The 27,442-nt window shown below is 49.8% G+C and overlaps 1 protein-coding gene across 2 annotated transcripts; it reads right to left on the bottom strand.

The window, feature by feature from the left end:
- Positions 1–11,627: 11,627 nt before the first annotated feature.
- AKAP8 (A-kinase anchoring protein 8) lies at positions 11,628–27,122 on the bottom strand. Of its 2 annotated transcripts, none has more exons than XM_023738774.1 (14): positions 27,075–27,122; positions 25,513–25,551; positions 23,163–23,195; positions 22,281–22,557; positions 21,398–21,890; positions 20,602–20,731; positions 20,352–20,401; positions 19,252–19,285; positions 17,399–17,486; positions 16,921–17,062; positions 16,460–16,553; positions 15,949–16,079; positions 15,521–15,616; positions 11,628–13,751 (listed from the first exon to the last, which is right to left on the bottom strand). In XM_023738774.1, exons 1-14 carry the CDS (start codon positions 27,091–27,093, stop codon positions 13,275–13,277), a joined length of 2,103 nt encoding a protein of 700 aa, XP_023594542.1. In that variant the 5' UTR covers positions 27,094–27,122; the 3' UTR covers positions 11,628–13,274. The 2 variants fall into 2 exon arrangements, with proteins under 2 accessions (XP_023594542.1, XP_004384582.1); XM_004384525.2 differs by having other exon boundaries at positions 20,352–20,398; positions 27,075–27,093.
- Positions 27,123–27,442: the final 320 nt, after the last annotated feature.

The following is a 27,442-nucleotide window of genomic DNA, read 5'->3' as shown; positions in this document are numbered from 1 at the left end:
AACATCATGATAAATGGAGAAAAGATTGAAGTTGTCAAGGATTTCATTTTACTTGGATCCACAATCAACGTCCATGGAAACAGCAATCAAGGAATCAAACGATGTATTGCATTAGGTAAATCTGCTGCAAAAGACCACTTCAAAGTGTTAAAGACAAAGATGTCACCCTGAGGACTAAGGTGCACCTGACCCAAGCCATAGTATTTTCAATCACCTCATATGCATGCGAATGTGGACAATGAATAAGGAAGTCCAAAGAAAAATTGATGCATTTGAATTATGGTGTTGGTGAAGAATATTGAATATAGCATAGAATGCCAGAAGAAGGAACAAATTTGTCTTGGAGGATGTACAGCCAGAATGCTCCTTAGAAATGAGAAAGCTGAAACTTCATCTTGTGCACTTTGGACATATTATCAGGAGGGACCAATCCTTGGAGAAGGACATCAAGCTTGGTAAACTAGAGTTTTACCGAAAAAGAGGAAGACCCTCAATGAGATGGACTGACACAGTGGCTGCAACAATGGGCTCAAACATAGCAACAGTTGTGAGGATGGCACAGGACCAGGCATCATTTTGTTCTGTTGTACATAGGATCTCTATGAGTCAGAACCAACTCCACTGCACTTAACAACAACACATACATCCTGGAACTAAGTATCCCCTTTCCCTGGTGAGGACATATCTCAGTCTTAGTGGGGTTGGTGAATAAAGGCAAATTCTTCTTTCAGAACATTCCCTTAGCTTCCTCTTTTTGAGTTGACAAAGTATATTTCAAACACTGGAAGAACTGCTGTGGTCTTGGTTCATTTGATACAATTGATATTGTCAGTCTCATTGTCCTCCAGTGGGAAGGAATCAGGGACTTACGTCTCTCTGGAGGTTGTTTTTCCTTGTGGAGACCATTGCAGTAGACTTGTCACGTTCACACACCACTCTGTTACCCAGAAATTAAGCACCAGCCTCTGGGGGTTCTTGCTAAGGAGCACAGTTAAGTACTTAGCGCTTACAGGAGAAGATTTTCTGGAAGCAAATGAGGGAGATTTGCAAAGTATTTCTGAACTGTGTGTCTTCTCTGTTGAGAGCAGTATTCCTGAGTGCTCATGAACATCTGAGACGCTAGGAGCCCCAGGTGTTTCCCATAGGACAGGTAGAAGATCTGCCCCGAGTTGGTAGCTACAGACAGGTTACTGCACAACTTGTTCCCCCACAAGGCCTGGGCCCAGAAGGCACTAAAATGCCTAAATTTTTTACCTGTGACTCCTAAATTTCACCCCAAAAAGAGGTATGATGTATTTTATGTGGTTTATTTAAAGAAATGTCAAAAGGCTCTTCTAGAACGTTACTGTGCCAACACAATCACTGCTGGTGAGCAAGGACTTTTATCAGGCAGACGGAATTACTCCTTTAGGGTCTCTTCAAAATCTAATTGGAGAGGATTTAGGAACACTGAAATGTGCAGTTTAATGACCACTTTGCCATTAAATTGTTTCCCCTTTAGCAATCCAGCCGAAATGGATGGCTGGATGTTCAGTGTTTGCAGAAACCTAGGCAAACAGCCTTCCATATGTTGTTAGGTGCTGTCAAGTCAGTTCCAACTCGTAGCGACCCTATGTACAATAGAAGGAAACACTGCCTGGTCCTGTGCCATCTTCACAATTGTTACGCTTGAGCCCATTATTTATTGCAGCCACTGTATCAATCCATCTCGTTGAGGGTTGTCATGGATTGAATTATGTCCCCCCCAAAATGTGTGCATCAGTTTGGCTGGGCCATGTTTCCCAGTATTGTGTGGTTGTCCTCCATTTCGTGATTGTAATTTTATGTTAAAGAAGATTTGGGTGGGATTGTAACACCCTTACTAAGGTTACATCCCTGACTCAATGTAAAGGGAGTTTCCCTGGGGTGTGGCCTGCATCACCTTCTATCTTACAAGAGATAAAAGGAAAGGGAAGCGAGCAGAATGGGGAACTCATACCACCAAGAAAGCAGTACCAGGAGCAGAGCACGTCCTTTGGACCTGAGGTTCCCGGGCTGAGATGCTCCCAGACCAAGGGAAGACTGATGACAAGGACCTTCCTCCAGAGCTGACAGAGAGAGAAAGCCTTCCCTGGGAGCCGGCACCCTGAATTTGGACTTCTAGCTTACTAGACTGTGAGAGAATAACCTTCTGTTTGTTAAAGCCGTCCACTTGTGGTATTTCTGTTATAGCAGCACTAGATGACTGAGACAGAATTTGGTACTGGAAGTGGGGTGCTGTTCTAACAGATACCTAAAATGTGGAAGTGGTTTTGAAACTGTGAATGGATAGAGAAATAACAGCAGCAGAGAACCTGCAGTGGCAGAGAAGTGGCAGCGGCAGAGAACCAGCAGCAGCAGAACCAGGAGACCAGCGTGAGATGGCACTGGAGCCGACCCACAGAGCAAGAGAGCTGATTGCCTGTGTGCAGGAGTCTTCCTGGTGGAGTAGGGCACCTCTGGGCACTTATTGGTGGAGCTACAGAGCTTTGGAACACTTGCCCCAGCAGGGCAGATGTGGGCATGAGGCCAAGAGGCCAAGAAACCAGGAAGCAGAAGCTGAAGGGACAAGGAACACAGGAAGCTGCCTCAGTCTCAAAAGGTATAGCCAGGAACTCAGGAGTTTCAAAGGGTAGAGCCATGGCCTCTGGTGTTTCTAAGGGTGGAGTTGCCACTCAGATGGACTAGGAGAATGGTGCGCCTAAAGCCAAGGGAGCAGAGTTGGTGTCCGTGTGGGCCTGGAAGGCGGAGCTGAAGCCCGGGGCTGAGAGGCCTCCACTCAGAATCTGGGGAGTGTGGCCAATACCTAGAGTCTGGAGGGCAGGGCCATTGTGTAAATTGTCTCAGAGAACAGAGGATTATTTTCAAAGCCTTGAGGGCTAATGTAATGTGTTCTGCTGACGTGCTTGGTGCCTGTTATCTCTTCTTTTCTTCCAGTTTCTCCCATTTGTAATGGAAATGCCTAATTTGTATTCTGGATTTCACAGATGAACAGGAATTTTTGGATTTTGGACTTGGAGTTAAGACTTGCACTATGATACGATGGGATGGATATGATTTGCATGTTGCAAGGATGTGATTTTTGGGGGGTCAAAGGGTCAAATGTCATGGATTGAATTAGGTCCGCCCAAAAATGTGTGCATCAGTTTGGCTGGGCCATGATTCCCAGTATTGCATGGTTGTCCTCCACTTTGTGATTGTAATTTTATATTAAAGAAGATTAGGGTGGGCTTGTAACACCCTTTCTAAGGTTACAATCCCTGATCCAATGTAAAGTGAGTTTCCCTGGGGTGTGGCCTGCACCACCTTTTATCTCACAAGAGATAAAAGGAAAGGGAAATGAGCAGAGAGTAAGGGACCTCATATCACCAAGAAAGCAGTGCTGGGAGCAGAGCACGTCCTTTGGACCTGAGGTTCCTGTGCTGAGATGCCCCCAGACAAAGGGAAGACTGATGACAAGGACCGTCCTCCAGAACCAACAGAGAGAAAGCCTTCCCCTGCAGCTGGTGCCCTGAATTCAGACTTGTAGCTTACTGGACTGTGAGAGAATAACCTTCTCTTTGTTAAAGCTGTCCATTTGTGGTATTTCTGTTACAGCAGCACTAGATGACTAAGACAAGGGTCTTCCTCTTTTGCTCTCTATTTTACCAAACATGATGTCCTTCTCCAACGACTGGTCTCTCCTGATAATGTGTCCAAAGCACATTAGATGAAGTCTTGCCATCCTTGCTTCTAAGGAACATTCTGTCTGTACTTCTTCCAGGACAGATTTGTTCGTCCTTCTGACAGTCCATGGTATATTCAGTATTCGTCATCAAAACCATAATTGAAAGGCGTCAATTCTTCAGTCTTCGTTAGTCCCCACACGTCTGTCAGTTTGTCATACTGTGGTGGCTTGCATGTTGCTGTGATGCTGGAAGCTATGCCACCAATATTCAAATATCAGCAGGGTCACCCATAGTGGACAGGTTTCAGGTGAGCTTCTAGATTAAGACAAACCAGAAAGGAGGACCTGGTGGTCTGCTTCTGAAAAAAATAAGCCAGTGAAAACCTTATGAATAGCAACCTTCCACATAAACCCAATTAAATTCACAGTCAGGAGAAAGATCACTGAGGACGGTGGACCAGTTGCCATTGAGTCGACACCATGTGTGTCAGAGTAGAATTGTGCTCCATAGGGTCTTTTTATTATTGTACTTTAGATGAAGGTTTACAGAACAAACTAGCTTTTCATTAAACAGTTAGTACACATATTGTTTTGTAACATTGATAACCAACCCCACGACATGTCAACATTTTCCCTTTTCGACCTTGAGTTCCCTATTACCAGCTTCCCTGTCCCCTCCTGCCTTCTAGTCCTTGCTCCTGGGCTGGTGTGCCCCGTTAGTCTTGTTTTGTTTTATGGGCCTGTCTAATCTTTGGCTGAAGGGTGAACCTTAGGAGTGACTTCATTGCTGAGCTAAAAGGGCGTCTGGGGGCCGTACTCTCAGGGTTTCCCCAGTCTCTGTCAGGCCAGTAAGTCTGGTCTTTTTTTGTAAGTTAGAATTTTTTTCTACATTTTTCTCCAGCTGTCTCTGGGACCCTCTATTGTGATCTTTGACAGAGCAGTTGGTGGTGGTAGCCAGGCACCATCTAGCTGTACTGGACTCAGTCTGGTGAAGGCCCTGGTAGCTGTGGTCCATTAGACCTTTTGACTAATCTTTTCCTTGTATCTTGTTTTCTTCATTCTCCCTTGCTCCCGAAGGGGTGAGACCAGTGGAGTATCTTAGATGGCCGCTCACAAGCTTTTAAGGCCCCAGACACTACTCACCAAGGTAGAATGTAGAACATTGTCTTTATAAACTATGTTATGCCAATTGAGCTAGATGTTCCCTGAGGCCATTGTCCCCACAGCCCTCAGACCAGAAATTTGATCCCTCAGGGAGTTTGGATGTGTCTATGGAGCTTCCATGACCTTGCCTTGTACAAGTTGTGCTGGCTTCCCCAGTATTGTGTACCATCTTACCTTTCACCAAAGTTACCACTTATCTGTTGTCTGTTTAGTGTTTTTCCATCCCCACCCCTCCTCTCCCTCGTAACCATCAAAGATTGTTTCTTTTTGTGTGTAAACCTTTTCACGAGTTTTTATAGTAGTGGTCCCATACAATATTTGTCCTTATGTGATTGACTTATTTCACCCAGCATAATGCCCTCCAGATTCATTCCTGTTATGAGATGCTTTGCAGATTCATCATTGTTCTTTATCATTGTGTTTATGTACCATAGTTTGTTTATCCGTTTATCTGTGGATGGGCATCTATGTTGTTTCCATCTTTTTGCTATTGTGAACAATGCTGCAGTGAACATGGGTGTGCATATGTCTATTCGTGTGATGTCTCTTATTTCTTTAGGATATATTCCTAGGAGTGGGGTTGCTGGATTATATGGTATTTCTATTTCTAGCTTTCCAAGGAAGTGCCATCTTGTTTTCCAAAATGGTTGTACCATTTTGCATTCCCACCAGCAGTGCATAAGAGTTCCAGTCTCCCCGCAGCCTTTCCAACATTTGTTATTTCTGTTCTTTGAGGTCTATCCTATATGAGGTTCATTGAGTTACTTGGATGGTCAGCTTTTCATCTTTCATGATATTGGGGGAAGTTTTCTGTCAGCAGTTCTTCAATGATCCTCTCTGTTTTCTGTTTTCTCCCCCGTTCTGGAACTCTGATCACTCGAAAATTTTTGCTTTTGATTGTATCCCATATAATTCTCAGGGTTTCTTCACTTTTCTTCATTCTTTTTTCTGATTTTTCCTCAGAGTTGTATCCAAGTGTTTGTCTTCAGTTTCGCTGATCCTGTCTTCCATCATTTCAAACCTGCTCCTCAGCCTTTCTATGACATTGTTCATTTCTGAAATCTTTTTTTTTTGGATTACTAATTGTTGTTTTTGTATGACATCTAGTTGTCAATTTATTTTAGCATTTTGTTCCTGTATTATTTTCTTGAATTTTCATTTTTTTGTCTGTTTTCCATGAATTTCTCTGCCTTTTCCATGAAATGTCTAGTTTTTCCTCATTTTTGTCTGCTTTTTGCTTCAACTCTTGGATAGCTCTGAATATTAGAGATTTGAATTCCCTATCAGGTAGTTCTAGTGCCTTTTCTTCTACTGGAAAGTCATCTGGTGTTTTATTTTGGACACCTACTGGAACCATCCTGTGCTGTTTTTGTATGTTTTGATATTGTCTGCTGTCTTTGGGGCATTCAGTAGTCATTTTCCTTGTTTATTGATTGTAGGTTAGTTTGTTTCATCCTGCTTTTTTGTTTGGTTATGTCTGAGCTGTAAGTTCTTTGTTGTTTGCTCGTAGGCATGATACTTTTCACCTCTTTCTCCAATGGGCAGGGTCGGTCGCTCAAGTATGGTACAGCAGGGCAGGTCCAGCTGAAGGGGAGTTGCTGGGATGGTATTTTTGTGGCACGTACTAGGGCTGACAGGGAAGGCTGGGAATCAGTGCAGGGCAGGTTACGGTAGGCTGTGCCTGTGCTGCTTGGGGGTGTGATGTTCAGCACACGGCGCAGGTAGGCAGGAAGGAGGGAGGAGATTTTGATGTGTGGAACTAAGATGGGTATGGGACAGAGGAGAGAGAGAGGAGAGAGAAACAGGAGCCAAAAACATACACACAAACAAAAAAGAGTGCTAAGGGAGCTTGCTGTTGGAGTGGATAGATGAGAGACTGAGAAATGGAGAAAATAAAAGAAAAACGGTAAAATAAAAAAAAAATCAGGAAAAAAAAAAAAGCCCTCAGGGATGCCACTGGTGCAACTGTGAGGACCGGGGATGTTGCTCCCAGGCTGTGATGTGTAGCCTGGCTAGAAGGAGTAGAGGTGTCACACAGCACCAGGTATTCAGGAGACAGGAAGAGAAAGTAAGTATAGAGACAAGAAACTGAGAAATGAAGAAAGACAAAAAGGGAAAAAGAGAGATAAGAAAGCAAAGAAACAAACAAAAAACCCCAAAACAAAATAAACAAACAAAAAACCAAGAAAAAAGAAATACCCACAGGGATGCCACTGCGCGTGTGCACAGAGTAAGGGAGTAGCTCCCCAGCTGCATAGTACTGCCTGGCTGGCTAGAAGGTGCTCCCAAGCCGAGAAAGAAAACAAACAAACAAATCAAAACAGAACAAACAAAAAGCCCCAGGGGTACCACCAGCGTGGCGGCTTGGGCTGGGAAGCAGTTTCACGGTTGAGCCGTGTTTCAGCCTTTCAGGAAGAAGTGAAGATGGGACACGGAGCCAGGTATTTGAGAGAGAGGAAGGGGAGGTCGTGAGAGGTAAAGAAGAAATCTAAAGCAGCAGAAAAAAGCAACACCAGCAGCCAACAAATGGCACTCAGGGAGCCGGCCAGAGTGGGCAGGTGGAATCCAAGCAGCTCCGGGGTGAAGCTGGTACTTCCAGGCCAAGAGACTGTGGCTGCAGGAAGCAGAGCGGGCCGAGTGGGGGTGAAGAAAGGTGGGGGGGTGGGAAAGCATATATCACTGGTTACCGGTTGTTCTGTCTCCTGCTGGAAGCTCTGTGAAACTGCTTTCTTGTACACCCTGTTCTCTGATCTCCGCTCAGAGTCCATCATGGCAAATCCATGCTGTGTTAGCTGATAGGGGACCTCTGCACGTATCCCTCCTTGCTCTCTGTTCTCTGTCAGTTTCTTATTCCATTCGGTGCTTGACTGAGTTCTTCATCTCTTCATTTGATGCTTAGAGTTTCAGGATTGATGTGTGTCTTAGTTTTTCGGATCTTTGCTGTAGAGGGATGGCGTGATGCTTCTGTCTATAGGGCCATGTTGCCTGGAAGTCTATTTTCTGTTGTTTTGATTCATGCCATTAATGCCAGGGTGTCCTTTGGGTTTTCAGTGGTTGATTTTTTGGACGTTGATTGCCATGCCTTTCTTCCAAAGTACTCCCTGGGTGGACTCAAAACTCTAACCTTTGGTTTAGCCGCCAAACGTGTTCACCATTTGCACAACGTGGGGCCTCCTACCAAGGGTGTAACTATTTTAGTGAACCACTTTTCTAATAATGTCAAATGCATGATGTCTGTGCTGTCACTTAATCCTGATGAACAACCCCATTAAGTGTGAATGTTGTTCTCATGCTGGAAACTCACCTTAAGTGACACCCCAGGGCCACAGCACACCTGGTAACCACAAACAGACCCGTAACTGATCCTGCTTCTCATTCTTGGATTCCAGGGCAGTGCAGATGCCACCATGAAAACCTCAGGGATGGATTAATCCCTACCTCACCATACTATCCCCTACACAGAAGTCCATCTCATTTCTCATCTATATAAAGTGTATACTCAGAAGAGCATATTTTGAGGGTGGTTCCTAGACTTTTGAGAGGAGTCCTTGGGTGGTGCAAAAGGTTAATGTGTTTGACTGGTTGGAGGCTGGAGTCCACCCAGAAGCTCTCTGGTGACAGAAAAAACCATTGAAAACCCTACTGTTATGAATTAAACTGTGTTCCCCCAAAACATGTGTTGTAAATCCTAACCCCTATACCTGTGGTTATAATCTCATTTGGGAATGTGTTTTCTTTGTTATGTTAATGACAGTATTAGTGTAGGGTGTGTCTTAATCAATCTCTTGAGATATAAAAGAGATTAAAGGAGCAATGCAGAGAAGCAGAGCTGGGGGAAGAGATGTTAAGCCATATGAAGATCACCAAGGAACAAGGACCTTCACCAGAGCTGACAGAAAGAGGCTTCCTCTAGAGCCACCTCCCTGAATTCAGATTTCTAGCCTCCTAAACTGTGAGAAAATAAGTTTGTTAAAGCCACCCGCTTGTGTTTTTGTTACAGCAGCACTAGGTAACTAAGACACCTATGGAGCACAATTCTACTCTGACACATATGGGGTTGCCATGAGTCAGAATCAACTTGATGGTTAAGTGTTTTTTTTTCTTTTTATTTTTTTTACCTAGAGTATGAATGTGATTGAGGAAAACCAATGAGTCATTTATGCCTCAGTGTCTTTGTATAAAATCAAAGGGGTGGCTCAGTAATCCCTGGAGCTGTCAGCTCCTTCAGTGTTAAAATGGGACAGCCACGTCTATACTCTCCAGAGGCCCTAAGAAAATGCCAAAAGGCTCTTCTAGAACTCTGCTGTGCCGACCTACCCACTGCTAGTGAGCAAGGACTTTTTATCAGGCAGACAGAATTACTCCCTTAGGGTCTCTCCAAAATCTAGTTGGAGGTTTAGTAATATCGACGAGGGGCACTTTGCCGACTGCTTTGCCATTACACTGTTTCCCCTTTAGCAACTGTACTGATTTCATGAAAGTCCAAGGAAGCCACATAGGTCCACAACATGATTACCTGAAGCACAAATTAGGCTGCTGTTCCTAGGATTTTTTTGGTTAGGAATAGTGGGGGTTGCCAAATTCTTTAAGCCTGTTTTTAAACAAAAGGTGCTTTGTGGAAAGTTCATGGCCACCTGTGGCTCACAGCCCTATTAACTTGGGTGTCCCCCATCTTTGATGCATGACCCTAACCTTCCCACACCCCTTCTCCTCCGCAAAACCAAACCAAACCTATTGCCATTGAGTCGATTCTGACTCATGGCAACTCCATGTGTTACAGAGTAGAACTGCTCCATAGGATTTTCTTGGCTGTAATCTGCACAGAAGCAAATCACCAGGCCTTTCTTCTGTGGTGCCACTGAGTGGGCTTGAACTGCCAACTTTTAGGTTAATAGTTGAGTACAAACTGCGCCACCCAGGGACGTTTCTGCTGTACAAATAGGAGGAAATAACTGATCAATATTAGTTCCCATCCCTTAAACAACCAAAATGGGAATAATGATCAGTTACAGTATTATAATGACATGTGCAAACACCTGGACTTAGAAAACCAAAAGGGAAGTACCTGCTCAGCGTTTCTCAAGCTGAAAGAACTGGAGAAAAAATTTAAGCCTCGAGCTGCAATCCTGGATCCTACGGGAAAAATATTAAATGATGCAGGAAGCATTAAAAGATGGAAGGAATACAGTTACTATACTAAAAAGAATTGGTTGATGTTCCACTATTTCAGGAGGTAGCATATGATGAGGAACCGATGTACTGAAGGAAGAGGTCCCAAGCTGCATTGAAGGCATTGTTGAAAAACAAGGCTTCAAGAATTGACAGAATACCAATTGAGATATTTCAACAAATGGATGCGGCACTGCAAGTGCTCACTAGCCTATGCCAAGAAATTTGGAAGACAGCTGCCTGGCCAACCGACAGGAAGAGATTCATATTTATGCTTATTCCAAAGAAAGGTGATCCAACCAAATGTGGAAATTATCAAACAATAGCATTACTATCACACACAAGTAAAATTTTACTGAAGATTATTCCAAGTGGCTACAGCACTACATCAACAGGGAACTGCCAGAAATTAAAGCTGGATTCAGAAGAGGACGTGGAACCAAGGATATTATTGCTGATGTCAGATGGATCCTGGCTGAAAGCAGAGCGTATCAGAAAGATGTTTACCTGTATTTTATTGACTATTTAAAGGCATTTAACAGTGTGAATCATAACTATGGATAACATTGTGAAGGATGGGAATTCCAGAACACTTAATTGTGCTCATGCAGAACTGGTAAAGAGGCAGTCGTTCAAAGAGAACAAGCTTATACTGCATGCTTTAGTTAGCTAGGTGTGCATCAGGGTCGTATCCTTTCACCACACTTATTCAATCTGTCTGCTGAGCAAATAATCTGAGAAGGGGGACTATATGAAGAATGGGGCATCAGGATTTGAGGGAGACTCATTAACAACCTGCATTATGCAGATGACACAACCTTGCTTGCTGAAAGTGGACTTGAAGCACTTACATCATGATAAATGGAGAAAAGATTAAAGTTATCATGGATTTCAGTTTATTTGGATCCACAATCAATACCCATGGAAGCAACAGTCAAGAAATCAAATGAGGCATTTCACTGGGCAAATCTGCTGCAAAAGACCTCTTTTCAAGTACTGAAAAGCAAAGAAGTCACCTTGAAGACTAAGGTGTGCCTGACCCAAGCCATGGCGTTTTCAGTCGCCTCTTACGCATGTGAAAGCTGGACAATGAATAAGGAAGACTGAAGAATTGATGCCTTTGCATTACGGTGTTGACGAAGAATATTTAATATACCATGGACTGCCAAAGAACAAACAAATCCATCTTGGAAGAAGTACAGCCAAAATGCTCCTTACGAGCAAGGATGTTGAGACTTTGTCTCACCTACTTTGGACAGGTTATCAGGAGGGATCAGTCCCTGGAAGAGGCATCATGCCTGGTAAAGTGGAGGGTCAGCAAAAAAGAGGAAGACCCTCAAGGAGACGGACTGACACAGTGGCTGCAACAATGGGCTCAAGCACAACAATTATGAGGATGGCACAGGATGAGGCAGTTTCGTTGTTGTACATAGGGTTGCTATGAGTAGGAACCAACTCGATGGCACCTAACAACAAACAACCAAGAAACCAAATCCACTGTCATCAATTCCAACTTAACAGCAACCCTACAGGACAAGTAGAACCACCCCATAGGGTTTCTAAGGCTGTAAATGTTGAGGGAAGCCGACTGCCACATCTTTCTCCTGCAGAGCAGATGGTGGGTTCAAACCACCATTTTGGTTAGCAGCCAAGCACTTACTCACTGTGCCACCAAGGCTCTCATCCCCTTCAAACAAGGGAATGTGCAATTTATTCCTGTTGTTTCAGGAAATTTAAGGGCATCCCATTTGTGCAACACATCCTGGGGAGTGAAGGGCTCATTTCCCCTAAATACGGGAATAAAATGAGTCAGGTAGTTTCACACAGATGGGAAAGTACCTCATTAAAACTTAAATTTAATGCCAGGCCTTTATTTTTACACCAAAACAAAAAAACCCCAAAACACAAAAAATAGTCCCATCTCACCCTTTTCAGCCTGCTAATGTTTGATGCCATCAACATCTTTGCTTTTGGAGAACAAGCTTCAGAGGGCATGTTTGACCTGTGATTAAGCCCATCAATGCAGCATTAAGGAATGAAGAGCAGAAATCGTTCAGGAGCACCATTTTCTTGCTTCTCTCATATTGACTTTTTCACATATATTTAACTTGCGTCTGTGAGGAGGCTCCCTGAGGGCAGGGCCTGTGTCTGACACTTATATCACAAATGAGCACCTGGTACACAGTAGATGCTCATCAAATATTTTACTGCACTGCCTGTTTTCCCATCATTTCCCAACGGCCAATGTTTCCCAAAATGTGAGGCATACAGCAGGTGAAAGGTTTGCAGGCAAGTACACACAGGCAGGATCTTCCCATTCTTCTGGTTCTATGAAAGTAGAGCTGCTGTGTGCTTCCCTTTCACACCTGTCAGCCTCCCTCTTCCAGACTCGGAAACCTCCAAAGGAAGACTGTTTCACTAACAGGGCATTTTCACTTCAGTATGTTCACTGTTTAAAAATCACATCTATCTAGGGCAACTTGTATTGGTTTTCCATGTGTGGTAGTGACACCAAGTTTTCTTTTTAAGTACTTTCAAATGGAAGTAATTAAAGAAAAAGAAAGAAAGAAAACCCCAAAATACTAAAGAGGGTAGTGGTGGAACACAGGTAAGGTAAAAATTGTGAAGGTATTTACCCAGGTCTGCCGACTAAAAAACCCACCCCAAGCAAAGCTAGTTCAGTATGTGTTATGCCTTCCTCAGGACAAGTGGGAAAGGTCTGTCAAACCCACTGAGCCTGAGGCTCGTGATGCGACAGATGACATCCCAGGTTAACAAGTGGTACACCACAGAGCAGAGGTTAAACACTGAAGCCAAAGCAGATACTTAAAATTTAAAAGAAGAAGAAAAAAAAAAACCTTTATAAAGCAAGATACGTTCCCAGTGTGGAGCCGCTCCCAGACAAAAAAGAAAAAAAAGCTGGGGGGTAGGGGTGCATGGGTGGGTGGATTCAGCCAGTGGCTGTATTCACCAGTTCAAGGATCACCAAGATCTATCACCTGACTGCCAGGGGGAGCTGCCGAGCCTCCTGTGGGAATGTAGGATCCCTGCAGCCTCCATCCTTCCAGGACAGGACACTGGCAGCAAGGGTCCCCAGGTCAGCCCGAGAGGTATACTCTCTGGCAGGAAAGGGCGGGGTCTCTTCACCACAGTAAGTTTACAGCATATTGCAGTCACAGACACCCTAGTACTGCTTACAAGCCAGAGAAGGAGGAGCAATGCATGATACAAAAGTCCCTGCACGGGGGGAAACGGGTTATTCCATGGGAAGAACATCTTTGGACTCTGCATCAGTCTGTTCCACTTCGCCTTCCATGGTATCTCGGCCAGGAACAAGGCCTGTTCCAGTGCTGTATGCCTCTGCTGCAGATGCTTCCGCTTCCAGGGCCTCAGCAGCTCTACTTGTGCCCTCTGCAGCCCCATTTCCAGCTTCCGCATCTGTGTTCCCCTTCTCGGTTGTTCCACAGGATGTCCCACTGGCTGACAGCTGTTCAGGGAGGGGGTCTCCACTGGCCTCGGATGTGTCTGCAAGGCCTTCCACAGCAGCCGGCACCTCACTGCTCTCTGGAGCTGGGGCTCTGTCCCCATCCACGGCCCTCACCGCCGCTGTGATCACCTCAGCTAGGACCTCCGCAGCTACCTCCTCAGCTGTCTCCTCCTTATCTTCACCTCCTAAATTGTCCTCCCCTTCAGCTTCTGGGTCAACAGCTTCACTGGTGAAAGGGTCCTCACCCTGGCCAAAGAGGGAACACAAAGTCATTGCAGGTGACAAAAGTGTCCAACAGAGAGCCCGGGACACTTGGGTAGAGGAACGAGGCCAGGCTGCTGAGGGCCGTGTTTCTATGAAGGGTAGAGTTGGTAGAGAAACACGTCTTTAAACTACACCAGCTGCCTGAACTCTATAGCCCTGAGAGCCTGCAGACCCAGAGAAGACATCTCATTTGGAAAAGTTCCCCCAGAACTGTCTTGCACTTTTTTTTATTCATGCACATAACCTTGAGGAAAAGTGCAAGAAGACCTAGGATTTCTTAATCCAAATTTAGATACTCTGTAAGTGGAATTTCAGGCCATCTTAGATTCCAGCCCCACGTGCATGAGGCCTGTCCCCGGTTCCCAGGCAAGGGGCTGAGGTTCAAGGGCTAGCAACTTGATGAAGGCCACAAGGCTAATTAAATATGGGGGTCTGGCTTCAAACCTAAACTCTCCAGTTTAGAAAAAGTAAACTATTATCACCACCAGATTAGGAAACATGTTTTAAAATCTGCTGTTTATAAGGAATGTTTGCCTTGAGCATTGTGCTCTTTTAAGATCTATCTATATAGAATCAAACTGACAACAGCAACTCAAAAGATTAGATAGCAAACTTTAGGGGCAAGTGAGTTTCTGTTAGTGGGTGGGAATGGTTGCACAACTCGAAGAATGTAATCAATATTACTGAATTGTACATGTAGAAACTGTTGAACTGGTGTATGCCCTGTTGTGTATATTCTCAACAATACATATATATACACACACACAAAAGCTACACTGTTGAAATAGCAGAAACAAACAAAAAACCCTATTTAGAAGCTAAAATCGACACCTGACCCCAGAAACTTTCAGTTTTTTTTAAATGTCAAAGGTAAAACATGAATGAATCGTACTAACTTAAGTTTGTTAGATCTGATCCCAATTTAAGAACTATGATTCATCAGGGCCTTACCTTTAAACAAACACGGAAACAAAAAACCCTAATAGATAGTTTAATGGAGTCCCTGGAAGATGCAAATGGCTAATGTCATTTAGTAACTGGTAATGAAAAGGTTGGAGGTTCAAGTCTACCCACAGGCACCTCAGAAGAAAGACCTGGTGATCTACTTCTGAAAACTCAGCCCTTAGAAACCCTATGGAGCACAGTTCTACTGACACATAGGACCACAGTGAGTCTGGATAAATAGAATGAACGATCAAACATTGAAGCATTTACTAACTGAGAAGGAAAAACAGGCCCTGAAGTTGGGCTCCAGGCAGCTTAGCCATCAGCCCGCCCCAGGTGGTAAAGTCACAAGGATGAGCACCTAACAAAATGGGACTCCCCAAGAGGAGCTGGCTTGTCTGAGCACGTTTCTCTCCATGGCGCCTCTTTGGCACCTTTGATCACTTCACTGTTGAGACCCGTTGGCTCTTCCCTCTCCCTTGTGCCTCCACCTCATTGCCCTGCTGCCTCCAGCGAGCCCTACTTTTAGCTTCTTTCCTGGACAATTAGCATCTACCATCTCTCCACTGTCTCCTCAGGGTTTCCCGTGGAGAAAAGCAGCACACAGGTGCATCGTGTGGCACCATGTCCCTGGGACATCCATCCAGAGATGTCCTGAGATGTCCCCAGATTCCCTGGGCAAGCACTAGCTGTCACATTTCCAGGCCCTAGATTCCTCACAAGACTCAAGAGAAGTGGGCACAACCCTGTCTGCATAGAGTTCACCCTATTACAAAAGCCATTACACTAGCTTTCTAAACACAAACCCTGAGGTATTTTTCCAGCATCTTCACTATATGTCGGTTGTTCAGAACGCTCTTGGCCACGTGAAGACTTGTTTTCTTGAACTGCTCAGCAGCCAACTGCGAAAAGAAATCAAATGTGGGTTTTAAAAGTGGCACCAAGGGCAGAAGGACCAACTGGCTGTGCTACACCTCAGTCCCCAGGTCAGCCTTTGCAGAGATGGCTAAGACCACCTGGGGTTCACAGGGCACATACTCGCACCAGCAGCTTTCCAGCCACTGTGTTTTAACCAGTTCTAAGCAACACATTTCATCAGTTTAACAGCTTGGGAATTGGCATGCTTCTCAGCATCAACCAATGAAACATGGCAAGAGCCCCTGGAGATGGGGCATTCACCCCAACTGTCCCAGAAGGTTCCAGAAACCCCCACCCCACATGGGTGGGCACTCACTCGGCGGTTGTGGTTGTGGTCTGGGGAGTGGAGGTGCCGCTGCAGCAGCTGGTGCTGAGCAGGTATAAGCATGTCACAAGCCAGGCAGTGGGCAGCCTCAATCCGCTTGAAGAAGTGCTCCTGGCCAATCCCTGCAGGCAGACACAGTGCCATGGAGGCAGGACAGCACCGCATGAAGCCTTCCTCCTCCTCTTCACCAGCCAGGCCCTCTTCTCTCCCCCTGGCCCTCTCTACTGACTCAGCTCAGACAGACCAGGACAAGCTCGGTCCACCATCCCCAGGGGCATGGTGTCAGAACAGCCCTTATGCCAAGAGCGTCGAAATTCAACTGTTCTGCTCCTTCCCTTTTCTTCCCTTCAATCAAGTGCCAAGTGGCCTGCAGCGCTGTGACCTGTGTGCCCAGCACCTCTGGTTCTCTTCCCACTGCCGCTCACCCACTCAGGTGTATGAGCCACCTGTGCCCAAGCCTGCCGGGACAGTGCACCAGTCTTACCCAGGACCGCTCACTCACCTTTGAAAGGGTCTGATTTTGGTTTCGTGCTCTCCTTCTCCATCATCTCCTGACGTCGCTTCTCTATCTTCTTGTTCCTGTTCACGATGTATTCCTGAAGGGATGAGAGGATGGCATGTTGAACCCTCAAATGCACCAGAGGGGGCACCCACCCCAGCAGACGGGGAAGAGGACAGAACTGGTGGGCTAAGGGTGGCTGGAGACCTGGCCCGGTTCACTGTGACACAGGGAGACCTGTGCAGTGTGTAGCTGCTGCTTCTGGAGAAAGTGTCCCTGACCACGTGCAGGTCTCACACTGCCCCCTCCCCAAACCTGTGGGACCTGAGCAGCTGTTTTTTTTTTATTCTCGGAAAAGTGACTGACCAAGTGCAGGCCTCATACCCTCCTACCCCCACACCCCCAAGGGACCTGAGGCCACACAAGTGCCTGGAGCTGAGATCACCCTGAGCCGGGCCCCTCACCTGGAGGAACTCGACCGTCCTGTCAGGCAGCTTGGTGCTGATGAACCGCAGAGTCTCCTTGTGAAATTTGCTCTGCAGGTGCTTCTGGATCTCCTCGTCCTCAAAGCTGCGGAACTTGCACACAGAACAGGCAAACTGGATCCTGCAGGAGGAAGGCGAACAGCGTGGTGAGGCAGGGTCAGCAGCCACCTCCTTTGGCCGGGACTGAGTGGACAGTAGCCTCTTGACCAAGACTTTTGATTGCTCCTGCAGTACCAGAGAATGGGATGGAGACCTCACAGGTGTCTCAGCAAGATGAGTCACTGAGCAACACGGTCACAGTCTGTCTTTGGTGCAAAGGGCCACTAAGGGAACAGTCAAGGTGGTGACGCCTCTCAGACGTGACTGAGGCTCCCAGAGGCCCCGCTGAGTTCTCCAGGCCTGGGCCCTGACACCTCCCAGATAACTTTCTCTCAACAGGCACTGGGAGCCCCCTCACCTGTCAGCTGCTCGGTCCCGCATCCGATCTCTCCTCCTCTGCTTCTCCCTCCGCTTTTTCACCTCCTCATCCTCATCATCCTTCTCGCCTGTAACAGAGAATTTCCTTCGAGAAGCCTGCGGAGCCCTGAGAAGAGCTGAAAAATGGGCCTGGGTGGGGCCACCGCTTGGCCTCCACACGCCCGGCCAGCTCAGTGCTCCCAACACCATGGGGCTGGAGCAGACTCCCAATGGGGCGGGCCTGGGAGAAGAACCCTCAGGAGCTCCTGGGGGTCACCTCACACCCTCACGGCCAGGCAAGAGGACACGGCCCCGCCCGTCCTACAGCCCTCTGCTGGCTCCCTGACCTGCCCCGTCCTGCTCTCAGTCTAAGGCTCCGTCGTGGGTCTTGGCCCACCGTCATTTAGGAGGGAGCGACGCAGCCCTCTCCTGATGAGGCGGCAGCATCGGCCGGGAGGAAGGCAAGCCGCTCGCCGCTGCCTCCAGGTGGGCCTGGCGGCCATCCTGCCGGCCTTGCTCTCAACTAGGGCTGCAGCAGGTCTGAGTCCGTGCTGGCCCAGCTCTACCCTCCGTGCACAGACACTGCCAGTCTGGGCCTTGCCCAGAGCTGGCGGGAAGCATTCCTGGAAACGAGAGTGGGAAAAGACCAGTAGGTCCTCCCGTCCATGCCCGGGGTGTCCAGGGGGCCTGGCCGGGGCTGGACTCTGCGGAAAGGACCAAGAAGCATCTGAACTGTGGCCCCTACCCCTGTGCCCGCCGCAAGCCTGTCCCACGACGATGGCGACCGGCGTGCACTCTCGGGAGCCTCTCACAGGGCGTGGGGGCTTTTGGCAAGAGGCCGCTGCCTGAAACTAGGACTGCTGCTTAAGAGCAAGGTCAAGAGCAAGGTCGTCCCGTAGGCAGTAGGACCTGTGCGCAACAGACACGTCACCTTTGCTTTAGCACTCGCCAGCGTGTACACTGCTAAGCGCCCTGCGTGGCCCCTCGCCACATGCCTGGCAGTGGCAATGAGCAGGGCGAGGGGGCCTCAGGGGCCAGCTAAGCCTGGAAACAAGAGAAGGAGAGTCTTGAGAGGGGACCCTCAGGGAAGACTCAGGGGAGCAGAGCCCAGTGGAAACTGAAGATGACTCTCGGGGGGGCCCGTGGAAACAAGAAGAGAAACAATCGGCTGCTAGGTGAGCTTGATCTAGCGGGTCTCAGGCCGCTCCTCCACATGCCCTGAAGGGTGTAACCTGGGACTGGCCTGGAGGCCAACTTTGGACTCTTGGGTCTTCTGCAGTCATGACTGCATCCAAGGACTTGGGCCCGGGCACAGCAGATGCCACAGCCCCAAATATTCTTTGATTCCTACCAGGTGCCTTCCCTGGTCCCTGACCTGGGCAAGGGTCCCCATGCTGGCTCATGCCTTTGGGTGTACAGGTTTGCAATGCAGATGCTGGTTCTCAGCCGGCTCTCCCAGCCATGGTGCTACCATTTACAGAAGCCAAGAGCGTGGCCCTGGGCCAGTAGCCAGGAGAGTGTGGGGAGACTGAAGCCTGGGAGAAAATGGCATGGGGCCTGCACTGGTCGAAGGGGACAGAGGGGATGGGTGGGAGCGAGCCTCCTCTTGCTCATATTTCCGAGAACTCCTTTCCTGGCACAGCGAGCTGCCGTAGGCACCAGAGACAGGGGCCATCTGTACTAGTGAGACAGATAGACCAACTCCAGCCGGTGCTGCTCCCAGGTTGGAGCAGAGCCTCAGGGTACGCACCCGCGGCCCCATCGCAGCCCAGGCCAGCTGGGAGCCACTGGGTGGTGAGTGTGGGGCAGGTGGGCAAACAGGGAGTCAAAAGGAGCCCAGTGGACGATGCCTACCTCTCTGCCTCCCGAGCTCGCCGAACTCATCCTCCTGGAAAAGGGCACACAAAGCCAAGCAGTGAGGGGGCGCCTTCCAGAACTCTCCACCACCAGCCCAGCTCCCCACTACCCACTGGAATAAGACCACTCCATGCAGTCCCAGGACGAGCCCTAAGAGCCCTGGGGACTGTGTGTATCCTGTCACTACCCCTGGCTGCCACCAGAGACTGTGGAGACAACTGATTCTGTCTTAAATCACTGACTCTCTAGAAGAAGTTTAAACCTAAGGCACTGCCCCCACCATCGTAAATCTGCCCAATTTTGCCCACCCATAAAGCACCCATTGAGGAATTCTGCCTAGGTTTCTCACTGTTGGGAGTGGGACGGGACAGACAAACAATGGGAGAAGGTGAAAATCATCCGTGTGATTAGAGTTGGAAACATCAGTATGAACTCAGTAACAAAAAAGAAACCCCAGCTTGTAGAACATTAGCTCCAAAGTTCTTTCTAGAAAGTTGCAATGCACCACATTTCCCTAATGCTTGTCTATGTTCACGGGACATCTTGACAAATCAGGCCTAAAAAGAGCAGCTCCCTGGACTGAACACCTAGCAGTGCAGAATCCCCCAGGCACCAAGTGCCACGCTAAGTCAGCAACTGGGTAGGACTCAGAGGTTCTGCACACGAGGTGTACGCCAGCACGCAGGAGCAGGACAGACCTCCAGAAAAGCTGAAAACTCACTACTGCCTGCCTCTGCCTCCCCCAAGTCCACCTGCCCTCCGAGGCATCTAGGTCAAAATCTGCAAGGGCTCTGTGGGGCTCACATGTAGTCCTGGCTGAAAACCGCTCAAACGCCTATCCCCCAAGACTGCTGTGGGGAACACACAGGTGGACATGGGTTGGCGCCTTGCACAGACCTGGCTGCCAGTCAGTCCCAGCCTCCCCACCTCTGCTCTCACTGTTCACGGATGCCTGACTGCCAGGCAGGCTAACTCACTCCAAGGATGGAACTGAGTCCCCCAGAGTGGCTGCCCCTGACCCTAGCAGGGAAGGTTGCTGAAAAAGGAAGGAAACCCTGCACTGGACACAGAGGGCAGACAGGTAGAGGCTGACTTACACCCCTGAATTCTTCGTCTCCTGACCGGAAGTCACCAGGTCCATCATCTGCTGGACGCAAAGGACAGGAAGAAGTCAGCCCCACCAGTAGCCCATTCCCTGCAGCTGCTCGGTCTGGCTCCCACCTACCCGAGCTCACTGTCTGGAGGGCTGGTGCCCATTCTGACTCCAGCAAGGGCCACAGGAAACCCACCACACACAGCCAGGGCAGGCACCTGATGCCGTCACACCCTCCCAGCTCCCGGGTGTACCGTTGTCAGAATAGTCTCCCTCGCTGTCCACCCGGGGCTGCTTGGCATCTGGCTCCTCGTAAGCCTGTAGCAGCCGCCGCTTCCTGCCTGGGCCATCAGGGCCAGAGCGCTCAAACCCTCGCCACCGGGGCTGAAACACAAACCCACATATCCACTTACTTGACCGCTAAAGCATGCTGAGGGAACAGAGAACACAAAAGTTGCTGGACCAATGAACAAACACAGGAAGTCTTTCCAAAAAGCAAAGACAATAAACTAGAAACTCAAAACCATCATGCACTAGAGACTACAAGGGTTATAATCCCATTTACGTGAAGCGTTTAGAACGGGCAAATTCATCGACACAGAAAGTGGCTGCCTAGGGCTTGGGGGATGGGGATGGTAAATACTGCTACTGGGCATGGGGCTTCCTTTTGGCATGATGGAAACGTCTAAAATTAGATTGTGGTGATGGTTGCAGGAGCCTGTAAATTTACTGAAAATCACAGAACTGTACACTCAAAACTAGAGAATTGTGTTACATCAATTTTATCTCAATTAAAAAAATAAGAAAACAAAAAATCAAACCAGTTGTTGTCAAGTCAATTCTGACTCACAGCAACCCCATGTGTCGCAGGATAAAATTGCTCAATAGGGTTTCCAAGGCTATGACCTTTCGAAAGATTGCCAGGCCTTTCTTCCGAGGCACCACTGGGTGGGTCTGAATTGTCAACCTTTCAGTTAATACTCAAGCACTTAATCGACTGCACCTTTACCTCAACAGAGCTGTGTTGGGGCATGGAGAGGGCTTACCTACCCGGTCCCTGATCCGGGCCTGCGTGTGGCCACAGCTGTATGGCACGGCACTGCTGAAGCTGCCCGCCCCCTGCATGCCCATCATGCTAAAGTCAGGGGCCAGGGGCTGGGAGAAGAGGGGCGGCGGCTGCGGTGGCAGTGGTCTGCTGGGGGAGGGGCCGCCCAGGCCCCGCCCGGCCCCATAGTTCAGCTCGCCCCAGGGAGCAGACAGGGGCTCCGAGGGGGCCGGGGGCGGTGGCAAGAAGGGGTCACTGCGCATGAAGGTGCCAGGGCTGCCCCGGTCCTGGAAGCGGCCCTGGCCCCGGCCCCGCACAAAGCCGTCGAGGGTGCCCCGCTCACGGCCCAGGTCCCGGGGGTCGCCATACTGGCTGCCAAAGCTGCCGCTGCGGTCTGTGCCCGGGTCGTAGTCGTAGCCGTAGCCAGAGTGGTAGGGGTTGTGGTCAGGGAGGCAGGCTCTGGAGTCGTAGGACTCGAAAGGCTGGAAGCGGAAGGAGCTGTGGGGCAAACAGGACAGCTCAGGGGCTGTGCTGGCCCCAGGATGCCCACCCCAGGGCCCCTGCTCAGCCCAGGACGCCCACCCTGTGAGCTTGGCACAGCCCCCTGCAAAGCGGACTCCTTGCCTTCAAAACAGCAAACCAACCACCCGTTTCTACTGGCAGGCTCAGAAAACAACCCCAGCCCAACTGCCCTTCAAAGTCACTAAGTGAGGGGCATGGGCCTATTAGGACACCGGACGCAAAAATGAGGAGATGGGGCAGGTCAGCCAGCAGCCAGGCCTCACCAACGGGCCCACTCGTTTCTCCAAGCAGAAGAGGGATGGGAGGGAGAGGCACCTGGAGGAGGTCTCACCCCGGGGCCTCGGGCAGGGCAGGTGTCATAATCACCTCTCGCGGTCCTGTGTGCCCTCCCCACTGCCACCACTCCCCCTGCTTCCTTCCTTGGACAGCATGTCCAGGCGCTGGTTGATCTTGGCAATGAGGGAGTCTGAGTTGTCGGGGCCCGGGTCTGGGCCATAGGAGACCATATGCATGGCAGGGCCACCAGCTGCCAGGCCGCCATCGCTGGTCTTGGCAGCCTCCCACGAGGCCGGGGCGTAGTTGTATGTCGCTCCGGCACTCACGCTGGAGTTCTGGGATCCATAATAATTGTAGTTCTCATAACCTGGCAGGGGAGAAGGAGCCCCATCAGGTGGCAGCAGCCACGGAGAACGAGGTGCCCTGACCTTGCAAAGCACAGGCTGCACCCAGGGAAGGAAGGGAACCCCGGCTCTGGGCGGTGGCTTTCAGCCACTACTGATGATTTCTCTCTCTGCCAGACCTTGAGGACTGTGGCCCCATCCAAAGCCAGAGGTAGCCGAGGGCCAGGATCCACCCCAGAGCTGCCACACCCATGACAAAACCACTGACTTCCAGTCTTCTCAAGGCCTGCCCCAGGCACGGCCTCCTCAGAAGAGCAGCCTGGCCCCCGTTTCCTCAGGAATGCAGCCCCACGAGCTACAGCAAACCTCCTTTAAGGACTAACCTGCCAGCCTTCAGCAGAACTGTGAATCCGGCAAGGACAGGGGCACCTGCATACCTGTCCCTCTAGGGGGCTGATCAGAGGGCCCACTGGCCCACCTGTCCCAAAACTCAGAAGTGTCCTGCAGAGGCTGTAAAGGCTGATCAGAGGACCCCACCACCAGCTCAGGACCCCTAGAAGGGCCTACCCTTTAGGGGCTGGTTAGGGGGCCCACCCACCAGTCTGCTCCAACCCCTAGCAGGGCCTACCTTGCCAGCTGGCCACACCAGCTCCGTATGCACCTAGGAGGAAGCAGAAACACACATTAGCTTTCCCCCGAGAATGCAGGCACTGACCCCCAGGTGCAAGCGGCTGGCTGCCTGTCAAGGACTCTCAGAATGGCTAGAAAAGCCTGGGGCTCATAAGCTTATTTACCTCTCACAGGCCACTTGGCAGGTGTAACTAAGCCTTCTCTCCTAGGCAAGCCCTGTTTCCCATATCGGGGCAAATAGAAGGACCCTGCACTTTCCAAAAGGCTTACCCGCTGCAGACCGGCCTACAAAGAGCCAGCAGGCCTAACCTCCCTGCAGAGCCAGTTGTCACTAGGAACCAGAGCTCTGCCAATGGTACTGAGAGTGACACCAACAATAAACTAGACTCCCAAAGCAACTGGGCAAGTGAACATCGTGGCTGTAAGCAGCACTTAAAGCCCTCTCCTGGGACCTGGCAGGAACAGGAGAGGGACCCACCATGACCTCTGCGACAAGTCCCCAGGCTCAGAAATCAGAGGAATGGCATTCCTGAGGATAGGTGCCAAAAGCCAAAAACCAAAAAACCTGGTCCTGCCATGGATTCCAATTTATACCCTTGGGCAGGGAACCAAAAATGGTTTTTACATTTTTTAATGGTGGGAAAAAAATGACATGTGAATTTTGATATGAGACATGCCATTTATGCATTTATCAAAAGTCAGAGCTGATTAATGGTTACCAGGGACAGGCAAAAGGTAAAAAAGGGGATTCACTGCTTAGGGGACACCAAGCTCCTGTCAAAAGGATGAGAAACTTTAGAAACAGTAAATGGTGATGGCTGAATAACATGATAAATGTAACTAATGTCACAGGACTGTACTTGTGAAGAATGCTGAGAAAGCAAAAGATTTGTTACACGCATATTTGTTATTCTTGTTAGGTGCCGTCGAGTTGGTTCCAATTCACAGGGACCCTATGCACAACAGAAGAAAATACTGCCTGGTACTGTGCACCATCCTCACAATTGTTGCTACGTTTGAGCCCACTGTTGCAGCCACTGTGTCAATACATCTCGTTGAGGGTCTTCCTCTTTTGTGCTGACCCTCTACTTTACCAAACATGCTGTCCTACTCCAGGGACTGGTCCCTCCTGATAATACATCCAAAGTAGGTAAGATGAAGTCTTGTCATCCTCCCTTCTAAGGAGCATTTTGGTGGTACTTCTTCCAGGATGGATTTGCTTGTTCTTCTGGCAGTCCATTTTTCAATATTCATCCCCAACACCATAATTCAAAAGCATCAATTCTTCTTTGGTCTTCCTTATTCATCATCCAGCTTTCACATGCATATCAGGTGACTGAAAACACCATGCCTTGAATCAGGCACACCTTAGTTTTCAAGGTGACATCTCTGCTTTTTAACACTTTTAAAGGAATCTTTTGCAGCAGATTTGCCCAATGCAATGCATTGTTTTGATTTCTTGACTGCTGCTTCCATGGGCGTTGATTGTGGATCCAGGTAAAATGAAATCCTTGACAACTTCAATCTTTTCTCCATTTATCATGGTGTCGCTTACTGGTCCAGTTGTGAGGATTTTTGTTTTATGTTGAGGTGGAACCCATATACATTTACAATAAAAAAACAAAAACTCAACACTGTACAACACAAAAACTAATCCTTAATGTATACTACCAACAGTGGTTAATAACAAGTTTATCAGTATTGGCTCCCTCCTTTTAAGGAACATATCACATCAACACAAGATGTTACTAGGAGACATTGCCAAGAGTAGCAGTACAAGTCTCTATCTACGATCTGCTCAATCATTCTGTTGACTCTAAAGTCGTACTAAGTAACAGTCTATTGGTTACAAAACTGAATCTGCGATTATACCATCTACTGTTTACTGTAAATAAAATGTGAAAAACTGACAAAAAAGAAGTATCTCACAACACATAAACAGGAATCCTTGGATGGCGCAGAGTTAATACGCTCAGCTGCTCTGAAAGGGTAGAAGTTTACGTGTACCTAGAGGTGCCTCAAAAGAAAGGCCTGGTGATCCACTTCTGGAAAATCCTGTTTCATGAGTCGGAGTCAACAGTGACTGGTTTTTGGTTCACAAGTATTATTGGCACACAGTCCTATCCACTCTTTAATGTACTGCCTATGGTGGCTTTCGCACTAGAGACCATCTGGCTTGCAAAGCCAATGATATTTACTACCTGGCCCTTTATTGAAAAGGTTTGCTGACCCCTGGTCTACCCCTGCATCCCAGGTACAGCACCCCTTGTGGCTCTGCTGTGCTAGAGCCTCGGGTGTGGGAGGGAAATATGGGGCCAACACCTCGCCCACCCAGTGGGACCACTTACCCTGGGTGTTGGCAGGTCCAGCACTCCATGCCCCATAGCCTGCGGAAGGAAAACATCATATGCTCAGGTCCTATCTGCCACACCAGGAACACGTGCTCACCAGAGTTCAGTGGCAGCCAGACAGAAGGCCGAGTAATCTAATTTTGCAAACACTGACCCCCCAAAAGTCATCATCACACCCGGGCTGACAGAGGTCAAAGCAGAAAAAAAGGGGCACAGGATGGGCGTGTAAGTCAGCTCTGTCCCTCACTGCTGAGTGACCTCTGATGAGGACTTCAACCCTCTAATCTTAACCCCCAAGAGTGACACAGGACAAGCTACCAGCTAGCCCAGCATCTGAACTCAGACACATCGGTGCCTGGCTTGGCCCACCCCTTGTGCAGCTGGGAAACCTGATCAGTGCTGGACACCTGGGAGCAAACCTCGAAAATGGGAGTCATCATTAAATACCACCCTAGGTGTCACTTTCACCACGGCTTCAGGCTTTGGACACTCGGTGCTCGCTCTGAGCCCCGGGGGGGGCCCCCCCTCCAGTCCCAGGGCCTCACCCTGGCGCTTTTCTCTCTGATGACTCCCTTCCTCCCCCACCCCCAGGACAGCAAGTCACACCCCTGAGCGGAGAGTGGCAACTGTGTGCTCTTCACCACAGCACACGCTCCACAATTTTATTCACTTCCTTTCCCGAAAACTACTGTGCCTATTGTGTGCAGCAAACGGTAGTTGTCACCGAATGACGTTCAGAGACTGAGGACTTGACCCCAAGGTCACACCGCGCCTTCCAGGTCTGGGACCCAGATTCTAACAGAAGTGACTGATGAGGCCGCGAGCACTGACCCTGATTGTGCGGCGCACACTCCGTTCAGCACCGCCCCCCGGGGAAGATAAAAGAAACTGAAGCTCGTAAAGGTCACGCCGCTTGTCCAAGAACTGGGACTGGACCGCAACAAGACCAGGACCCTGGCCGATCCAGAGAGCACGGGAAATGAGGAGCGGGAGGTGCCAGGCCAGAGCAGGCTCGGAAGGCCGCAAACCGCCGACCCGGCCTGACGAGGCCTCAGCAGGCAAGTGGGAAGAAGCCTCTTCAACTAACGGCGCGAGGAGCAGCCCAGGGGCGGGATAACGGGTCAAAGGGCCCGGCAGGAAAGAAAGCGGCGACCAGCGGGACCCGCCGGGGCTGGGGGGTTGGGCCCTTGCCCCTCGGACCCCCGGACGGAGCCGTAGCCGCCAAGTCGGCCCCCGCCGCCCCCAGGTCACCCCCCGGGACACGTGCGCCCGTGCCCCCCGCATGCCCCGGCGCCATCTTGCTTGCGGCGTCCTCGGCCGCCGTGGGCGCCGAGCGGCCGAGCCGAACGGAGAGCCCGCCCGCCTCTGCCTGCCAGCCAATCTGCACGCCCGGGAGCGACGGCGGCGCGGCCTAACGAACCGCGTGCGCCCCTCTACCTCCCCGCAGGCCGGGCCGCCGTACCGCGCTCATCCGGCGTCCCAGCCCGCGGCACCCTGCGCGGAGGCTGCGGGGTCTGTGGGGCTTGGGCCCGCCCACCCGCCACGTCGCCAAGACCCACCTCCGTAGCCCGGCTCCATGTCTTCACCTCGGGCCGCCGGCAGCCCCCTTTTGTAGGCCGCTGCAGCGCTCATGCGCTCAACGCACCACCCGCCGCCCGCTAATAGGCCACCAGGCGCACACGTCACTTAGCCGGTGGGCTACCATTGGCTCGCTTGCACGGCAGACCCGCCCCCGCGGGCCCCAGACCGCCTCAGGATTGGTGTGGACCCGCGTAAGCCGCACGTCCCCGGATCGTCAGCCGGGCCACGGCCGAGCCCAGTGCGCAGGCGCATACCTCCTCCTTCCCCCCTCCCCCGTGCGCTCCCTCCTCTTTCCGCGCGCTCTGGGCACCCCGAGTCCGCCTCCCTCCCCTCGCCAGTGGCAGCG

Source organism: Trichechus manatus, unplaced genomic scaffold (assembly GCF_000243295.1).
Source record: "Trichechus manatus latirostris isolate Lorelei unplaced genomic scaffold, TriManLat1.0 scaffold00122, whole genome shotgun sequence".
Classification (NCBI taxonomy): domain Eukaryota; kingdom Metazoa; phylum Chordata; class Mammalia; order Sirenia; family Trichechidae; genus Trichechus; species Trichechus manatus.
This window is presented reverse-complemented; position numbering and strand designations above follow the sequence as displayed.

Bases quoted from the DNA above. Each gene is read 5' to 3' on its own strand.
- AKAP8 (XM_023738774.1), bottom strand. The intron at 23,196-25,512 runs GTAAGTGGTCCC...GCTTCCTCCTAG, and splicing joins TGGACCTGCCAACACCCAGG to GTGCATACGGAGCTGGTGTG. The intron at 20,402-20,601 runs GTACACCCGGGA...CTTTGCGTCCAG, and splicing joins GGGAGACTATTCTGACAACG to CAGATGATGGACCTGGTGAC.